This window comes from Cheilinus undulatus, linkage group 22, assembly GCF_018320785.1.
Source record: "Cheilinus undulatus linkage group 22, ASM1832078v1, whole genome shotgun sequence".
In the NCBI taxonomy this organism is placed as follows: Eukaryota; Metazoa; Chordata; class Actinopteri; order Labriformes; family Labridae; genus Cheilinus; species Cheilinus undulatus.
Window position 1 is genome coordinate 33,211,642 of NC_054886.1, and position 18,367 is coordinate 33,230,008.

The following is an 18,367-nucleotide window of genomic DNA, read 5'->3' on the forward strand; positions in this document are numbered from 1 at the left end:
GTGAATTTATTCCATTTTGAAATGAGGCTGTAACATAACAAGATGTGGAAAAAGTGAAGCACTGTGAACACTTTCCGGATGCACTGCAAAAAGACAAACAAACACCCCTTTTGTTGTTACGCCATTTATAGGTGAAATGGCAGAATTATGTATTAAGAGGAAGATGTATTTTTCTATAAAGAGGAAGATCAGTCTATTTAGAGTAAGATACAGCTATACATAATCATTACCCAATTCTGTGTGGAGCAGAAAATGTTTCGTAATGAGTAGAAACATTTCTATAAGGAATAAAAAACAGTTCTGAAAGGACTAAATGAAACTCTGTACTGAGAAAAAACAGCTCTATAATGAATAAACGCTGGTCTGAATGACATATATGGTTCATTACAGTACTTGCAACCATATGATGTGGGCATTCATAACGAAACACCAGAAGTATCATGAGAACACTACACAGATTGTCCCCACTCTAACTCCTCGAAGAATTGCTCAATCGATAAAAATTCCAATGCTGACAGAGAGCTGAGAATCTGTGCTTTCCAGCAATATATGATGTGTGGTAAATACAGGGCTTAACAAATGTATTAGACCACCTGTCATATCTGTCTCAGAGACCATCCAGCATCATGAAGTGCTTTAATGCGGACTCTTTCATCTTCAGTCAGCTCTCCACGTTTTACCATTTTGAACAGGAATGAGGAATTTCAAACTGAATTCACCCAAATTTGAGCCGACTCACTGGGCTTCTCTGAGAAGTCAGAAGTGAATCAAGCATAACAAACCACTAAAACTCATTTTTCTGTTTAGGAATGCAAGTAAATAACTATAATTTGACATATTAATCAAGAAATATTAATGTGCTTTACTATTTTTTCAGTTTTTTTGTAAATCAGTACATTTAAAAATTCCTGGATAACAATAATAATTCTATTTTAGCATTAAAAATATTATTTGGGTTAAAGAGCTTCTACATATTGGTGTATTAACCATTGCAGAAACATCAAAAATGATTACGGTAATTACCAATGCTGTTAATTTAGGGCAGCTGTGGCATAAACCTTACTTTGGGTGGGGGTCTAATACATTTTTTAAGTACTGTATATAACGGCAATGTTGAACAGCACCGCAAAAATGGCAGCTTTGGCAGAAGACCAGTGAGAAAGGAGAGAGAAGGAAGAGAGTAAAAGGAGAGCGAGCGAGAGTGGTGTTTTGTTTTCAAAAAATAGCGTTAGATAGTGGCATTTGTGCGTGTCTGTCATGTGCAATAACAATATGTTACTGAGAATGTTGGGAATGCATTTTTCCACCTTTATTTGCACTAATTGTCACCTATGTATATAGTTATCTTTTGCACTGTGTTTTGCACACCCAGAGTCCTAGACTCCAAAAATGACTGGTGATTGTTCTAAACATGTACAGGTTCACATTTCAAATATTAAATCAAAACTTCATGAGCAATAACAAAATTTCTTCTCATAAAAGCCATGAAAACAAATCTTTTTTTGTGTTTTTCTTTTTTTAAACTGCTGACAATTCCATATAATGTGCAATAATCATTAACCAGATGTTGAAAAGTCAAGTTCAAGTACTCCTGGGAAAAGGGACCAAAGCTCTCAGACTTAGGGCATTTCCTGACTATTTTACAGCCATAATAACAAAATATGTCCAAATCACCATTTTTAGACACAGGTAAAGGGTTAAAGTCTTAGGAGAAAGAAACACATTATTAAACATTACTTTGATCTTCTGTGTTAATCTGACCTGTGAGCGTGATTGTGACATCTTCACACAAGTTTTCCCTCGTACTTCTTCGAACATGACTCGTAGATCCTCATCATGATAATCTGTTAACCGTTTTTGCCATTTCAACACCCACACCACACGCCCACACACACACCCACACACACACACACCCACACCAACCAACACAACCACACACAGCGTTGAGAAGTCAAAACTGCAGAAGATGATCTGCTGCTGGTGCTCCTTAGGCCCTCAGGCCTCACTGCATCCAAACAGGCATTCTGTACAAGAAATCACTGCATAACACTCCCAGGAATCATCCAGAAAAGCCAGCATCTACTCCAGGCCAAACCCCCTTTTAAAAAAGACTCAGGCAAAATGGAAAACTGTTCTGTGGTCAGAAGAACCTACACTTGAAATTCTCTTTGGAAACCACAGATGCCATGTCTACATTGGACCATCCAGCTTGTTCTCCTGGCTCAGCTCTAAAGCCTGCATCTCTGATGGTATGGGGTTGCATTAGTGCCTATGGCGTGGGCAGCTCTAACATCTGGAAAGGAACTATCAATGCTGGAAAGTAGAGAGAGCTTTTAGAGCAACATACGCTCCCATCCAGACAACGTCTCTGTCAGCAAGACCACGCTGAACCACATACCACATCCATCACAACAGCATGGCTTCATAGGAGAAGAGTCCAGGCCCTGAACTGGTCTGCCTGCAGTCAAGACCAGGAGAAAACTTTTGGAACATCAGAACATTTTTTTTTTTTTTTTTTAAATGGGACATTCCTCTCCCAAAACACCATCAGCTGGTCTCCTCACTTCCCAGATGTTTCCAGACTGTTGTTAAAAGAAGAGGGGGTGATACACGATGGTTAAACGTGGCCCTGTCCCTACTTTTTTTTGCTGCTATCAAATAGCTGGGGATCAAATCCACAACCTTCCGACTGCGGGACGACCGAGTCTACCTGAGCCGAGTCGCCCCATACGTTAAAAAGGCAAAGATTCTCACAGTGCTGAAAGTTTAGTTCACTGGGATGTTGAAACGCTTTTGAGTCATTTCATAATTTTAACCGTCCTTCCTGCGTGATAATACAAGATTTTTAACGTTTCTCATGGATGAGGGTGACTGTGGCATTTCTGTGTAAGTCTTTGGTAAGCCTGGGTTCAGTTCCTTGTTTCTTTGAAAGATGAAGAGACAAAAAATTGGTATAAAAGAGCTGCTACTTCTTTGGTTTGGTACCCACACTCAGTGATGTCCGAGCTACGCTGAGAAGAAAGGAGAGAAGGTAAATCCGAAGGGAACCAGACGATCTTCACCTTCACCATGAAGCTGCTGGCTGTCTCTGCTCTGGTCTGCGCCCTGATGGCTCTGAGTAGAGCTGATGGTGAGTTTAGCTGATGTTCAATGGTTCAGTTATATTCTGGTGATGCTGGTCGATAACGGCTGTGTTAAACTTTCCAGCTGCTGCAGAGCCAGAACCCCAGGAAGTAAAAGCAGGTCAGTGATTAAACTCTCATGATATGTGCTATAAGTTTATTTATTTAATACTGTATGGTCTAAAAATATGTGGTGCATATGTGGTTAAACGTGTCACATCATCTGATTTGATATTGCTTGTTTTGTGCTTGGGCCAGTAACTGTCATCACAAAGCAAACGACCAATGCGCCGCTGCCAGTGCTCTAAGGGGCTGGTGCTTAGAAAAACACAGGGCTTAACAAATGTATTAGACCACCTGTCATATCTGTCTCAGAGACCATCCAGCATCATGAAGTGCTTTAATGGGGACTCTTTCATCTTCAGTCAGCTCTCCACATTTTACCATTTTGAACAGGAATGAGGAATTTCAAACTGAATTCACCCAAATTTGAGCCGGCTCACTGGGCTTCTCTGAGAAGTCAGAAATGAATCAAGCATAACATTCAACCACTAAAACTCATTTTTCTGTTCAGGAATGACAGTAAATAACTTTAATTTGACATATTAATCAAGAAATGTCAATGTGCTTTACTATTTTTTCATTTTTTTTGTAAATCAGTACATTTAAAAATTCCTGGATAACAATAATAATTCTATTTTAGCATCAAAAATATCATTTGGGTTAAAGAGCTTCTACATATTGATGTATTAACCATTGCAGGAACATAAAAAATGATTTTGGTAATTACCAATGCTGTTAATTTAGGGCAGCTGTGGCATAAACCTTACTTTGGTTAAGCCAAAATCTCAAGGCACACCATATTCATGTGAATACAAAATAGATTTTTAAATACACATATGTGAGGGAGAAAAGTAAGATTTTTGTAAAAAACAAAAAAAGGCAAAAAAAAAAAAAGCAAAAAAAAAAAAAAAAACCCCACAACAACACACAAAAGAAACTGTTTGCATGTGGTGTAGAGCAGTGATACTCTACATGTGGCTCTTTGATGTTTTAATCTGAAATATTTTCCTCCCAGAAAACCTTCAAAAATAACTTTTTTGCCATTTTTTACAATTTTTGCCACTTTCCACCCGTTTCAGCTATCTTTTGCCATTGAATACCTCTTTTTCTTTTTTGGGGCAAATTTGCAACTTTTTCCCAATTTATTCAACTCTTATCCAATTTTTGCCCTTTTTCACTATTTTTTTTTGCCACTTTTATCCATTTAAGTGACTGTTTGCCATTAAATATCACTAGTTTCATTTCCCCCCCAAATTTTGGCTCTTCTTTTTGCCACTTTTTTCCCATTTTTGCCCTTTTTCACCATTATTTTGGCCACTTTTTGCCCATTTAAGCTTCCATTTACCATTAAATATCACTTGTTTCCTATTTTTTGCCCATTTTTGCTACTTGTGACTGCTTTTTGCCCGTTCTAGTCACTTTTCACTCATTTCTTTTTTTTTTTGCCACTTTTAGACCATATTTGCTACTTTCTGATTGTTTTCTCCTAATTTTTGCCCCTTTTCACATATTTTTGCTGCTTTTGACCATTTTTGCCATTTTGTACTTATTTTTATTGCTACTTTTTGCCATTCCTGCCACTTTTCACCCCTTGAATTGTGGCTCTTGAAAAGTTTTTTTGTTTTTTTTATTTTTTATTTTTTTTAAACTGTTTAGCTCTTTGGTTGAGTAGTGTTGTAGAGCATAAAACATCTACTGCAAAAAACTGTATCTGGTATTCTGACACATTTCAGGTTAAAGAAATATTGTACTGCCTGCGATTAGAATATTGCAGCAGGCCATATTGCGATCTAATCTAATTTGCAATTAATTGCCCAGCCCTAGTTAATTGTTGTAAAAAGATGGTAAAATGGGTTATAAGTGACTTTAAAAAATGGGGAAAATTGGCCAAAAATTTGCCAAACAAAGGCAAAGTGAGAGAAAATACGCAAGAAGGAGGCAAAATAGATTACAAGTGGCAGAAAATGCCAAAAACGGGTTGAAGTTGCTAAAAGTTGGTAAAATGGGTTCAAAGTGATGGAAAAAAAATGGCCAAAAAAATGTCTAAATAATCGCATAAGTAGGCAAAACCCAATAAAAAAATTGTGAGCAAAAATGCAGCTAAAAGTTGCCAAAAATGTGCAAAAGTGGGTTAATTTTTTTTTCAAAGTTGCAAAATTTACAAAAAGCAGCAAAAATGGTTTTAGTTGTCAAAATAAGTGGCAAAACACGGGATAAATTGTTAAAAGTAGCATGAATTGATCATTTTAACAGCAATTTCAACTTCATAAAAGCTTGCCAAATGAGGTAACTGTTAGCCATGAGGCCAGCACCAATACTACTGATCCAACACACATTCACTGATATCATCAATAAATCACAACTGGGGAGGGTCCATTCTTGGGTTTTTCAGGGGCCCAGCCAGATCCCCAAGGCACACCTAGACTTGCCTTAAGGCACACCAGTGCCATTTGAGAACCACTGCACTAAAATAATATTAACAGTGTTTCAGTCATATTTAATGTGATGTCAGTGATGCGGTCTCTAACTGCAGTGTTAAACTTTCCAGCTGCTGTGGAGCCAGAACCCCAGGAAGCAGAGAAAGATCAGTTCTTCAGAGATTTCATATTCTTTTCTTTCGTTTTTCTCAACTCATGTTTTTTGAAATTTGATTTGTCTTTCTATGAATTATTTCGAATGTGTTGTTCTGAGCTCTGCTCTGTTTTAAATGATGTCTTTACCTCTGTCATGTATTCTGTTACTCATGCAGTCTAACCAGCATCTTTTGTTGATCTCTTTTAAGATGTCAGTGTCGCCAAGAGGACATGCCCCTGGCATCGGATTGGTCATCGCTATTTCTACTATGTTCACCAACATCTGACCTGGAAGCAAGCTGAGGTACAGGGAGATTTTCTCTTCTTAGTGATGTTATTTTTGTTTCATGACTTGGCGTATCAGTCATTTTTCTATGATGTGCTAGGATTTATTTATCCTCGTATTTATCGTCTCTAAAGGCACACTGCTGCAGCCTGGGTGGACACCTGGCATCTGTGCACTCGTTGTGGGAGTATAAGCAAATTCAAGCCTTCGTGAAAAAACGGAACTGTAGAAATCCGGAAGTTTGGCTTGGAGGCAATGACATCCAAAAGGTAAATCCTCACAGCAACGTCATTTAAGAGGAAATCAGGAGGTGTGTGTGACAGTCTGCAGTTTACTGGGCAAAGGGTGGCATTAGATAGGAGCAAGACTTCTTACTTTTGAAAAATGTGGTCGGCACAAGTAAAGGAAAAAAAAAAATAGAATAAATTTAAGAAATGCTTCTTGTCCACATGCACTCTATGGACACATATGAGCATTTGAATTTGAATATGTAGTTATTTATGCATTTTTTAAAATTTTACATTTATTTAATCAGGAAATCCTCAATACTGACTTTGTCCTAAGTCTGTGAAATTCTGTGTGATGACGTGGCTTGGAGAGGGCAACAAAAAAGTGCATGGCTTCCTCCTCTATCTCCCACAGGAAATCTGCTAGTTTTTAATCAATCAATGAAAAATGGGGGGATTTTTGGCCCATTCCAGGAATCGCACATTATCAAACTCCTCCTTGTGATTTCATCGTTTTGAATTCACCTTTGGATCTCCACTGGAGGAAACCTTGATGATGAAAAGTTATCAAATGTTTAAAAAAAACTGAAAGGGAAAGTCTTTCTGAACACTCAAAATTCGTACATTTCTTATATATTTATTTTTATCGAGGAACACTTCATTAACATGAATGACTTTATCTAAAATCTTTGAAGTTTTGTGTGACAATGCAGCTTGGAGAGATCTACAAAAAGGGTCTCTGGGTAAATAAGCAAAAAACTGGATATCTTAGGCTTGCTCCGCTATCATACTAGATGGAACTCCACCCAGGAGTTTAATTTTGTTAACTCAAACTTTGGTTTACTACTAGAAGAGACCTTTATCATGAAAACTTATGAAAATGTTCTACAAGACTTAAAGGGCATGGCTTCTCTGAGCACTCAGATTTGCAGATTTTTGTATCTATTCAAATACATCTAACCAGGAAGACCTCATCGAGATTTAGGATTTTTTCCAAGAACTGTTAAATTTTGTGTGCTGATGCAGATTGAGGAGACATACAAAAATAAATAAATAAATACTTGGGTCCCTCCCCCTGTGTCCAAAAAGAAATCTGCCAATTTGAACAAATCATTAAAACTGCTGTATTTTTGGCCTTTTTCCAGGGGTTCATACTAGACCCAACTCCTCCTTGGGATTTCACTGTGTTGACTAGTACTTTGGTTTGCTGCAGGAGGAGACCTTGATGATGAAATTTTATGAAAATGTTGTGCAAGACTTAAAGGGCGTGGCTTTTCTGAGCACTCCAAGTTTTTTAATTTCTTGAAATTTATTTTACCAGGAAACCCTTATTGAGAGGGGTTGTGGCTGAGTCACTTTTCACTTTAATATATAACTAGAAAAGCACTCAAAGAGTGCAGACCTCTGCCACTAGCCCTATCTCCCAATAGTGAAGAATCCTTTACAAAATTCCTGGATCCATCCCCATGTGCCCCCCACCATGGCATTCACTGATTACTCCCTCCCCGGTGGGGTGGAAACACATGGAGGCGAAGCATTGGCTTCACTACGGGTGCCAACAGATGCACTGACAGTCTCACCCATGGTCTCACTGGACGACTGAAAGTCATGGCAGAGGGTGAATATTCCTCTATTCCTCCCAGCATTGTGAGTATTCTCACTACAATTTGCTGTCTTTGTCTCTGTTACGCTCTGACTCGTCTCCTCGACCAGGTGTGAGTCTTTCAAACTCTATAAACTCCAAAACTTTGAATCGAAACGAACCCAAAAACACTGCTTGGATTGAAGTTACTCATGTCCGCCATCTCCTGGTGTGAAGTGGTAACAGCGCAGACCTCGGCCATTAGCCCTATCTCCCAATAGTACAAAATCCTTTAAAAAAATCCTGGATCCAGACAGTGAACTGGATCACTTCCAAAATCAAATCAGTTCTTCCTTATGTCATTTCTGACATTTCCTCAAAATGTCATGAAAATCCATCCACAACTTTTTGAGTTATGTTGCTAACAAACTAACAACAAACGGACCCGATCACATAACCTCCTTGGCAGAGGTAATAACTGAGAGTACTCTGGTGGCAGAATTCAAGTTCCTCATGCTTAAAAAAGTTGTGTGTTTTTATTTTTTTTTGTGATTGAATTGTATGCTCTAGGGACCTTTCAGTGATTGAGTCGGATGATGTTCTGCTTAAATGTCCTCAGCATCATCTTTTCCGTTTTCCAGGAGGGTGTTTGGCGCTGGAGCGATGGTTCCTGTTTCAACTTCCGCAAGTGGTGCTGTGGGGAGCCCAACAACGGGGCAGGGTCCAATCAGGATTGTCTGCAAATGAATTACAGCGGTAAATATTGGTTTGAATTGTTTGTTTGCAAATTAACAATCAAAAAAGTGTATATAAGGGAAACAGGGCAAACCTTTCATACATGTTTTCATTATTTGTAGGAAATTTCTCTAGACTGAACTTCTATTAAGTTTAAGTCACAAAAACATTCAGCTTTGCCTATTATGTGTTTGTTTAATGTAAACATATTTTTGATGAATTTGCGAAATGTTCCATGACTATCTCTTATTTCATGTTTGACATTTACAGGTCACAAATGCTGGGACGACTTATGGTGTCACCACCGTATTCCCTCTGTCTGTGTCAGAGGATAGTAATCCCAGCTGAAGAACCTGTTAGAGCACCAACACTGGTGGATGTGTGTTTATCCACCACTGGTTGTGCCATCATGTTCATCTGGACCCTGAGCGCTTCTTAATTCTCTCTTTTCTAACGCCGTAACGCTACACAAGGAACGATGCGACAAGTGAACCAACAGGAGCTGGATGGTCTCTGAGGCCTTGTGCCTGTAAGATCAGACTGAAAGTGAAGGATGCTTCATGCAAAATGTACTCTCTCGATTAAACTGTTCTCTTTCCTGTGCAAAACAATAAAGCTGCAAGCATTGACAAAGTTTCATTCTCAGTTTCTTTCTTATCATTTTTAAACTGTTTAAAGTGGTCATTTACATGTTTATGAATAAAGTTAGCAAACACTTTGAATGTAAACTGAAAATTAAGTCACAGAAATAAAATCTGCTTGACAGGCAGACGTTAGCAGACTAGCTTTGGTTCAAGCTAAGCTGACAGGAAGTCAAGCTCATGGGGCGGGCTCTTGTCTGCCGTTAGGTTGATCTGAAGGTCAGCTGAGACAGCGATTTTATTATGGAGGCCACCCCGGATTGGCTTCAAAAGCTGTTTGAGTCCGCCCACTATAATCAAACATCTGAGGTCATACAGGCTTTGTCCGCTTCTTTCTACAGTTTATGATTCAAATCAACACTTAAACTTCATGTCGTGTAAAGTCCAGGAGTGTAAGGCGTTACAGGAACTCTGTTACCTTTTATGGGAATTCAAAGTGTCAAGCGTTTCTGAAGTCCGCTAACCCCAGTACAGCTCACGTTAGCATAAATAAAGTGTATTGGATCAGTTCTTGTCTGTTTCCTCTATTACAGTCGGAGAAGTCACGCCTAAAAGGCATGCATGCTGTCGTAATGATAATTCAAGATGCTGTCCAATACTTATAGGAAGGAAAAAATGCCCCAAAGTTGAGGATTCTGCACTTATATAGGAGTTTGTGCAGTCACATGACCACATTATCAAATGCATCAGAAATCTATCCAATCAGTCGAGAGCAGCTGGTCAAACTGTGGTCAGCTGTCGCATCCTCGTGTTCATTGTGAGACAGATGTTGCTGAGTCATACCCAACTCTCATGCATCAAAATTTGCGTCTGAATCGGTTGAAACTTGCACAGTGTAGTTTGGGGTCAGCCTGCTCCTCATCTGGTCCAGAATGCTGCCACCACTGTCAGGGTCCAGACTTCATAGAGGCGGTCTCCTATTCTGCTGTTGGCTTCACAGCTTCTACAGGTACATGAAGACATCACGACAGAGTCTAGAGCGGGGCACACACATAGGGATTTTCTTAATCTTAAGAGATTTTTTATCTGTTAGAGACCCCACACACGAAGATAAAAAAATCAGGCACTGAACAGTTTTGATCGTACTGTGTGAAGTGTGCTCCGATAATCTCAGCACAGCACACACATCATGACTCTGTCCCACCATTGATTTAGAATCTCGTCCTCCAAGACAGAAATCCCGCGTGATCACACGTGATCTAACAAAACACGACGAAGAAGAAACATAGGAACAACCGGAAAACACAACACGCAACATGGAAGACGACATACAAGAAGAGGGAATGATGGAGTTCTTGGGACTATTTATAACGGAAAAATCCCGAACTAAAAAAAAAAAAGAAGTCCACCAAACTTTATAATGCTTCAGCAGGTCAGCCATGCTTGTTTTTATTTATGCCTGCTTCTTTGTTCCTCGGTCAGCTCGCTTCTTGATTGGCTACATTCTGTACCACGTCACCATTCACGGAGTCATGACTCAAGAGTCTTCGGCTTCCCCCACACACAAAGATTTTTGGTCGTAAATATTGAACAAGTTTAATATTTACAATTGCCGGGCCCGACTGTTTTTTTGAGCCGATTATCAGGACAAACACACCTCAGATCACAGGATAATCTTATAGGATAATCTCATAAGACATAAGATAATCGGGCGTTTGCCGTCCTTGGTCGGGAAGGGGGAAAATCAGGACAAAAACAGCCCGATTATCTTAATGTGTGGACCCCGCTTAAGCATCGTACATTGTATGTATTTTAAAAAATGACCAATAAATAACTTTTCACTCATATCTGAGCTTCTCCTGATTGAACTGAAAGTTCAACTCTGCCCTCCACAGCTCTTCTCCAGTCATGAAATAATATATAACAGGACTATCATTACAGCTGAAGATCAACCTTCACACAGCTGCTCCTCCTGACCTCAATCATTTCGGTAAAGAGAGTTACTAACACACAAACACTTAAATCACACTGTGGGATTAAAACAGCCTGATGAAAATCAGTGATGTATCTTATTCTAGCTATTAAACAGGTTGACATTCTGTTTTTCTGTTTACTGTTTTTCTGCTTTACATTTATCTGAAAAACCCTTATCTTTATTGTTGGACTTTGGCCCTGAAACTGTTCCACAAACGAAGGTGAGCTGACAGGAAAGCAGGTAAACTAGAATTTAACTTATAATGAACCATCTAAAAGTTTAACAAACAATTATTTTCTACGTTGGATTAGAAATCTGGTCTCTGAACATGGAATAGTTTACAGTTATGACCGTTATTTTATTTGTTTCATGAAGAACAGAGTACTTCTGTAATCTCTGCCTTATTACATCTGCCAAATACATTATGTGATCGGCAGGGTTTGTTAGTTAGTTTGTTTCTTAGCAACACAACTCAAAAAGTTGTGGACGGATTTTGATGTAATTTTCAGGAAATGTCAGAAATGGCATAAAGAAGAACTGATTAGATTTTGGGAGTGATCCAGATCACCGTCTGGATCCAGGAATTTTTTTAAAAGAGTCTTTACAATTGGGAGATAGGGCCAATGATGCAGGTCTGCGCTCTCAGAGGGCTTTTCTAGTTTTGAATAATTTTTTTGTTTTCATTCAACAGAACTACATTCTCCTCAACTCCATCATGTCTCTACAGAAACAAGTGCCACTAAACGGTGAGTACTTTGGCTGATAGCTTTTCTCCGTTAATTCTTGGTTCTAGATGCTGTTAGATTGTTCTGTCTCACTGACTGGTATGTTTAAGTCAGCACAGTCCGAGGATCTGAACCCTATTGAGCTGTTGTGGGACCAGCTAATGTCAGCTTCACACCAGAGGACTTTGCTAAAACTCTGAGGTCATGTTCAACCTTATAGTCGGGGGACTTGGTCCGTTTTGGAACAGAAATGGCAACATTGTTGCACTTTCCTTTGGTCTGGTTCGCATTCACACCGCTCTCTTGATCAAGCCGACCAAACCGTCTGAACACCTACAACCTTTGCCCGCTAGGGGCTCTGTCGCCACAAACAAATGGCTACCAAGTAGAAAAGAAGGCGTAAAAGAAGATGAAACTCCTTCCGCCGGTATTTTCTTCCACGTAAAAACAATGAAAACACAGAATTTACGCTGTCTTGGGGTTTCTGCTCTTGCATTTCGGCATTATGAGCAGCCGGCAAGGTGGTGAGCTGTCCAGCATGTCGTTCTTTACATGAGACAAAGAAATCAGCACTGACTACGACATGTTGCCATGGCTACACAGACGCGAAGCGAGGTACCAACATGTATTTGAGCGGATTAAATCACATATAAATCCTTATATCATTACAGTTTATGCCTCATCCTGCTTTTGGTTCACAAGTTGGTCTACTTTGCATTCACACCTCCAACGAACCACACCAAGGATCGTTTGGAAGTGGATCGAGACCCCCTGTTTACAAGCGGACCAGAGTCCGCTATTTTGGTCAGGACCAGAGTTCAAGTGAGCATTCACACCACTCGAAAAGAACCGGACTATCCGGAGAAACTGACCAGAGTTCGGTTAAAGCGGACCAAACAGCTCTGGTGTGAATGCGCCCTTAAAGACTCTCATATCTAGAGACAATTTGTCAGCAAGCTGTTGAGTTTTTAGTCTCAGACTAAGATTTTTCAAAGACTGGTGATCACTACCAACAAGACTAGAATATGACTCCTCTTGAGATTATTTCCCATTATGCATCTGGTGGAAATTCGCAACATTTTTTGAGCAGAGAGGAAAATGTAGAATGAGATGGAGATAGCATATTATCATTATTATCCAGTCTTTTTAAATCATTTACATCAAGTAGAAATGAAAGGAAAGTTAAACAGCGAAGCAACTTTGTATGTTACTGTAACAACTGAGGAACTATCCTGGAAACACTTCAGAATAAAAGCACCATATGAAAACATGAGTACTCTCAACATATAAACTGATCAGGCTTCTACTTTGAAAATCCTCAGCAACGTTTCACTGTTCCTGTCATATCCACCTGGAATGACTTGACAGACAAAGAAGACAAACACAGGAGCAGAGATCTGCCTGCAGCTCTGAGCGGCTCTAGAACGATCTACGCTTACGTTCATATTTTGAAGCCTGAAGAGAATTTATGTGCTCACCCAAAACACCGGCTCCCATTGGTCATGGATGATGGTCACGTCACTGAGAAACACAATTAGCATCCGACCAGACTTAAGACTTTATGGAAGAGTATTAGGGCCACTGAAAAAAAAAAAATTTTGAGACAAAATTTTTTTTTTCAATTGTGAGAAAAAAGTCAGAATTCTGAGATTAAAGTCAGAATTCTGAGTTTAAAGTCAGAATTCTGAGATTAAAGTCAGAATCCTGAGAAAAAAGTCAGAATTCTGAGAAAAAAATCAGAATCCTGAGAAAAAAGTCAGAATTCTGAGATTAAAGTCAGAATCCTGAGAAAAAAGTCAGAATTCTGAGAAAAAAGTCAGAATTCTGAGAAAAAAGTCAGAATCCTGAGAAAAAAGTCAGAATTCTGAGATTAAAGTCAGAATCCTGAGAATAAAGTCAGAATCCTGAGAAAAAAGTCAGAATTCTGAGTTTAAAGTCAGAATCCTAAGATAAAAGTCAGAATTCTGAGAAAAAAAAATCAGAATTCTGAGTTTAAAGTCAGAATTCTGAGATTAAAGTGAGAATTCTGAGTTTAAAGTCAGAATTCTGAGATTAAAGTGAGAATTCTGAGTTTAAAGTCAGAATTCTGAGAAAAAAATCAGAATTCTGAGAAAAAAACATTTTTTTTTTCATTTGAAGAATAAAGTAAGAATTCTGCTTTTTTTTTCTCAGAATTCTGACTTTAAACTCAGAATTCTGACTTTAATCTCAGAATTCTGACTTTTTTCTCACAATTGAAAAAAGAAAAAATTTGTCTCAAATTTTTTTTTTTCAGTGGCCCTAATACTCTTCAGTAAAACTTACAGAACAGCAAGGCTGAAAAAAAGACCACCTTAAAACGGCTAAAACTGAGTCTTATGACCACCTTAAAACTAACGACAGAGACAACAGGAGAGAGCTGCGACTTTAGCAAAACTGCATGATTTTACTCCAACATTGGAATTTAGTCTGCAGCTATGAAATCAAAGGAAACGCTATTAGGTCTAAGGCCACCTTTATGTGCAGTTTGGTACATTTTGCATAGATTTACTTTTGTGCATCAGACTCTGCCTTTCTTGCCATTTGCAAAGCTACAGGATGGGTAAAAAGCAGTACTACTGTTCTGTGGATCTGGCTCTGTTTCTTTGGTACGTTTAACCTTTTTCCACTAAAACCAAGATCTCATATATATATATATATATATATATATATATTTTTTTTTTTCATAGGTGATGCCTCACAGAGTGACATGGCACCTGACTCTGACTGGGATGTGTCCATGATATCGATCGGTGTCATCTCCTTGGCTGCTGTTATTCTGACAGTGGTTGTATACCGTTATATAGGTAAGTCACAAATTACTCTGAATAAAGTAATAATATTAGTGGCTTGGAAAAAAAAAAAAAAAAACCTTCAACTTTTCTTTTCACTAACAGTTATCAGTAGGTGTGTGTCATTTCTTTCAATAAAAAAAATGCCTTTTTTTCCCCAAACACTCTAGTGCAGCAGTGTTGTTTAAAATGAAAAATATCACAATAGAAAAGTTGTGATTGAAGTTCATCAGTGGTTTTTAGGTTGAAACTTATTCATAGACATAATCTCCAAAAAGCTGGGATGTTGTGTGGAACAAAAACTGAGGTTATGTACAAATGCTTTTCAGCTAAATACAGCACATGTTGTAACACGCATCACAAAATAATGTTGGTTTATACTGCAGCACTGACCTAGGGGTCAAAGTCACAATTTAAGCTGGTGTTCAGCCTTGCCCTTACTTAGGTAGATGTCTCCAGAATCTCTGCATACTTTATGGTGTTATTGACAGGGGAAATCTCTAAATTCCCCCCACACTGAGGAATATTGCTGATAAATTGTTGAACTACTTGTCAATACAATCTTTCACAAAGTGGATAACCTCAAGCCAAAGATTTTTTTTGTGACACACAGTAAACAATAATAACAAAGACTTTCTGGCACAGACCTGTTCTCCCATCTCTTGGGAGACAGTTCCTGTCTGCAGAGACACTGAGGGCCACAGCACAGCCTCTCTGTCTCCCTTCATCCACATCCACTGTTTGTCAAACCATGATGTGACGACGGAACAGCCTGCCATTGGTTGTCACAGCCCATGTGACATCTGCTTTGGGAACATGATATGGTGGCTAATGCTAAGTTAGAGGAAGAGTGAACATATATTAAAAAAAGGAAAAGACATTCATTATCAGAGTGATTTATTTTTAAATGTCACGGAAAGACTGCAGTAGCAGGCTCGCTAGAAAAGGGCTACAAAAGCAAGGGAAGCAGCGTTAGAACTGCAACACAGAGGATAAAATGTAAGCATCTATAGTGTGGTTCAAAGGTTGTTAAACTTTTTGTAACTTGTGCTTCTTCTTGGCTTATATGACGTTGGCCTCAGAGGGTTAAAAGGAGATTAAAAACTGTACTTTAGTCTAATTTATTTTGCACACAATGCCCTTTTCGGAATTTGTATTGGTGATTTTTTTAATGTTACATGTTTACTTCCCCAAAGAAAAGAAGAACACTAAACTTCGTAGAGAGGCCTCTCAACTGAGAGAGGAGGCAGCTGAACTGAGGAGGCAGAAAAATCAACTGGAAAAGGAGCTGGAGAAGGCCAGGGCTTGGAGTTTGCAGCGCTTTTTCCAGATCTTCATTAACGTTTCCATCAACATCAAGGCAGACTCAGTCTTTGGGAAGTAGAATTCTTTCTCTCAATCAGTTAACCGCTGTATCACATCTTTGATCAGCCTGTTGTGGCATCCATGATTGTATAACAACCTCGTCTAAAAGCTGCTCAGTAGAGGGGAACATTATAGCCACTGAAACCTACAGCTCACAAATGCTGGGACGACTTATGGTGCCACCACCGCTGTCCTGTGGTCTGTGTCAGAAGATGGTAATGCCTGCTGAAGAACTGTTAGAGCACCAACACTGGTGGATGTGTGTTTATACATCACTGGTTGTGCCATCATGTTCATCTGGACCCTGAGTGCTTCTTAATTCTCTCTTTATTTTCTAACGCTGTAACGCTACACAAGGAACGATGTGACAAGTGAACCAACAGGAGCTGGATGGTCTCTGAGGCCTTGTGCCTGTAAGATCAGACTGAAAGTGAAGGATGATTCATGCAAAATGTACTCTCTAGATTAAACTGTTCTCTTTCCTGTGAAAAATAATAAAGCTGCAAGCATTGACAAAGTTTCATTCTCAGTTTTTAAATAAAGATAGCAAACAATCTGATTATCAAATGATTGTCTCATAGAGACAGAATAATGTTGCATTGTATGGACAAAAGTATTCAGACGCCTGACCATTCCACCAACTGTAAACACATTGTATTCAAATCCATGTACTTTAACATTGAGTTGGTCCCAGCGTTAATGTTGGCAGCTATTTTGAATTTTAGTCTTAGTTTTAGTCTTTAAATGAAACGTCTTTTAGTTTTAGTCACATTTTTACCCTTTTTGGGTTTTTAGTCTAGTTTAAGTCGACAACTCAAAATATTTTAGTCCATGAAAAGTCCTCGTATTTTAGTTTTTACTTTTAGTCCAAGCATGTATGTTCTTGCCTAAATCCGGTACCAAATCATGGTAGTGTGTTCTCTGCCAAACCTGGGGTCCCTGCTTTCTACAGCTGAGAGGCAGAATAGATACAGATGTGTTGTACTTTGACAGATTTACCCACAGTGGAGAAATATCATAGATTTTGAATGTCTGACATAAAACTGCATTACATTGTAGTCTAGGTTTAGTCATCTTGACAAAAACTGACTTAGTTTTAGTCATCTTGACGCAAACTAACTTTAGCCGTGTTTCCATCAGGGGGTCCGGTTTGGTTCAGTTCGGTTTGGTATGGTTTGGTACGCTAAACCCCAAAATAGTTTGCGTTTCCACAGACACCCGTGCTCTCACTTGGGTGGGCGGGGCTGTGAAAGCATGCATGTGGAGTCACAGACAGCGCGAGTCAGCTGTTCCAGCTGCAGTTATAGAGAGGATGAGGGACAGAAATCAGTCGGGAATAAGCAGTAAACAGCTTTAATTCAGCTGCAAGTGCTTTTTAAAAAAATAACTACATCTTAATGATGTTAACCGCCATCAGTAAAGATCCTCAGCTGATGGAATACGTGTACAGAGACGGTTTGAGTCGTAACGCTACGTTAATATGTGAATATATTTAGTCTATAACGGTGTATAAGACAAAATATGAAAGTTTAGAGCTGTACTGTGAGAATTTGCTGCATTGAAAATAAAGTAAAAGTTCAGCTGGTGTTAAAATCAAGCTAGATTAAGTCAGAAATCCGGGGTGCACTGATCTGGTTTTAAAATAGTCTGCAGCCTGAAGATTTACGAGCCCGTTCAACAACCACAGAGCGATGTTTTCAGGTTATCTAACGTAAGATGTAGATTAAGTAAGGGTTAATGCCCGACGAGGTGTCCAATTATCAGGGATTAATGGACGACGCGGAGTCCATTAATCCCTGATAATTGGACACCTCGAAGGGCATTAACCGGCTTATACCATGGTCACTTGCCAACAAAAATAATTTAAAAAACTACTAATGTATGATTTATACGTTTTGTGATCAAAATAGAAAGTTTTACAAAAAAACAATTTCTTTTCCCTAGCAACGCCTGAGGGCTTGACTAATAACTGGGATAGCCATTCCAATCCCATAACGTTCTTAGGGAATTTAAATGTTATTCACTATTCCAGTAAATAAGCGGGCCATTGATACGAAGTCACAATGGAACAAAAATATAGTCCGCTCAGCACACTTTCTGAACGGATTTATCAATGAAGTGACATGAATAGGTCGAAAGTTGCAGGAATTGGGTTAGAAGTAGCAAAACAGGCAGAAAAAGTGGTTGAAATGTTTTTAAATTGATTCAAAAATGGCTTTAGTGTGCTTAAAATGTGTTTTATTTGGCAAAATTGGTGGGAAAAGTGATCAAAATGGGGTAAAGTATAGCAATATTAGTGTAAAGTGGCAAAAGTTGGTCAAAA

General features: G+C 38.8%; 1 protein-coding gene across 1 annotated transcript; it reads left to right on the top strand.

Moving 5' to 3' along the window:
- Positions 1 to 2,971: 2,971 nt before the first annotated feature.
- Positions 2,972 to 9,222, top strand: LOC121504799 (type-2 ice-structuring protein-like). The gene is made up of 6 exons (XM_041779859.1): positions 2,972 to 3,130; positions 3,208 to 3,243; positions 5,968 to 6,062; positions 6,179 to 6,313; positions 8,495 to 8,609; positions 8,859 to 9,222. The coding sequence occupies exons 1-6, from the start codon at positions 3,070 to 3,072 to the stop codon at positions 8,921 to 8,923; spliced, it is 507 nt and encodes a 168-aa protein (XP_041635793.1). The 5' UTR covers positions 2,972 to 3,069; the 3' UTR covers positions 8,924 to 9,222.
- Positions 9,223 to 18,367: the final 9,145 nt, after the last annotated feature.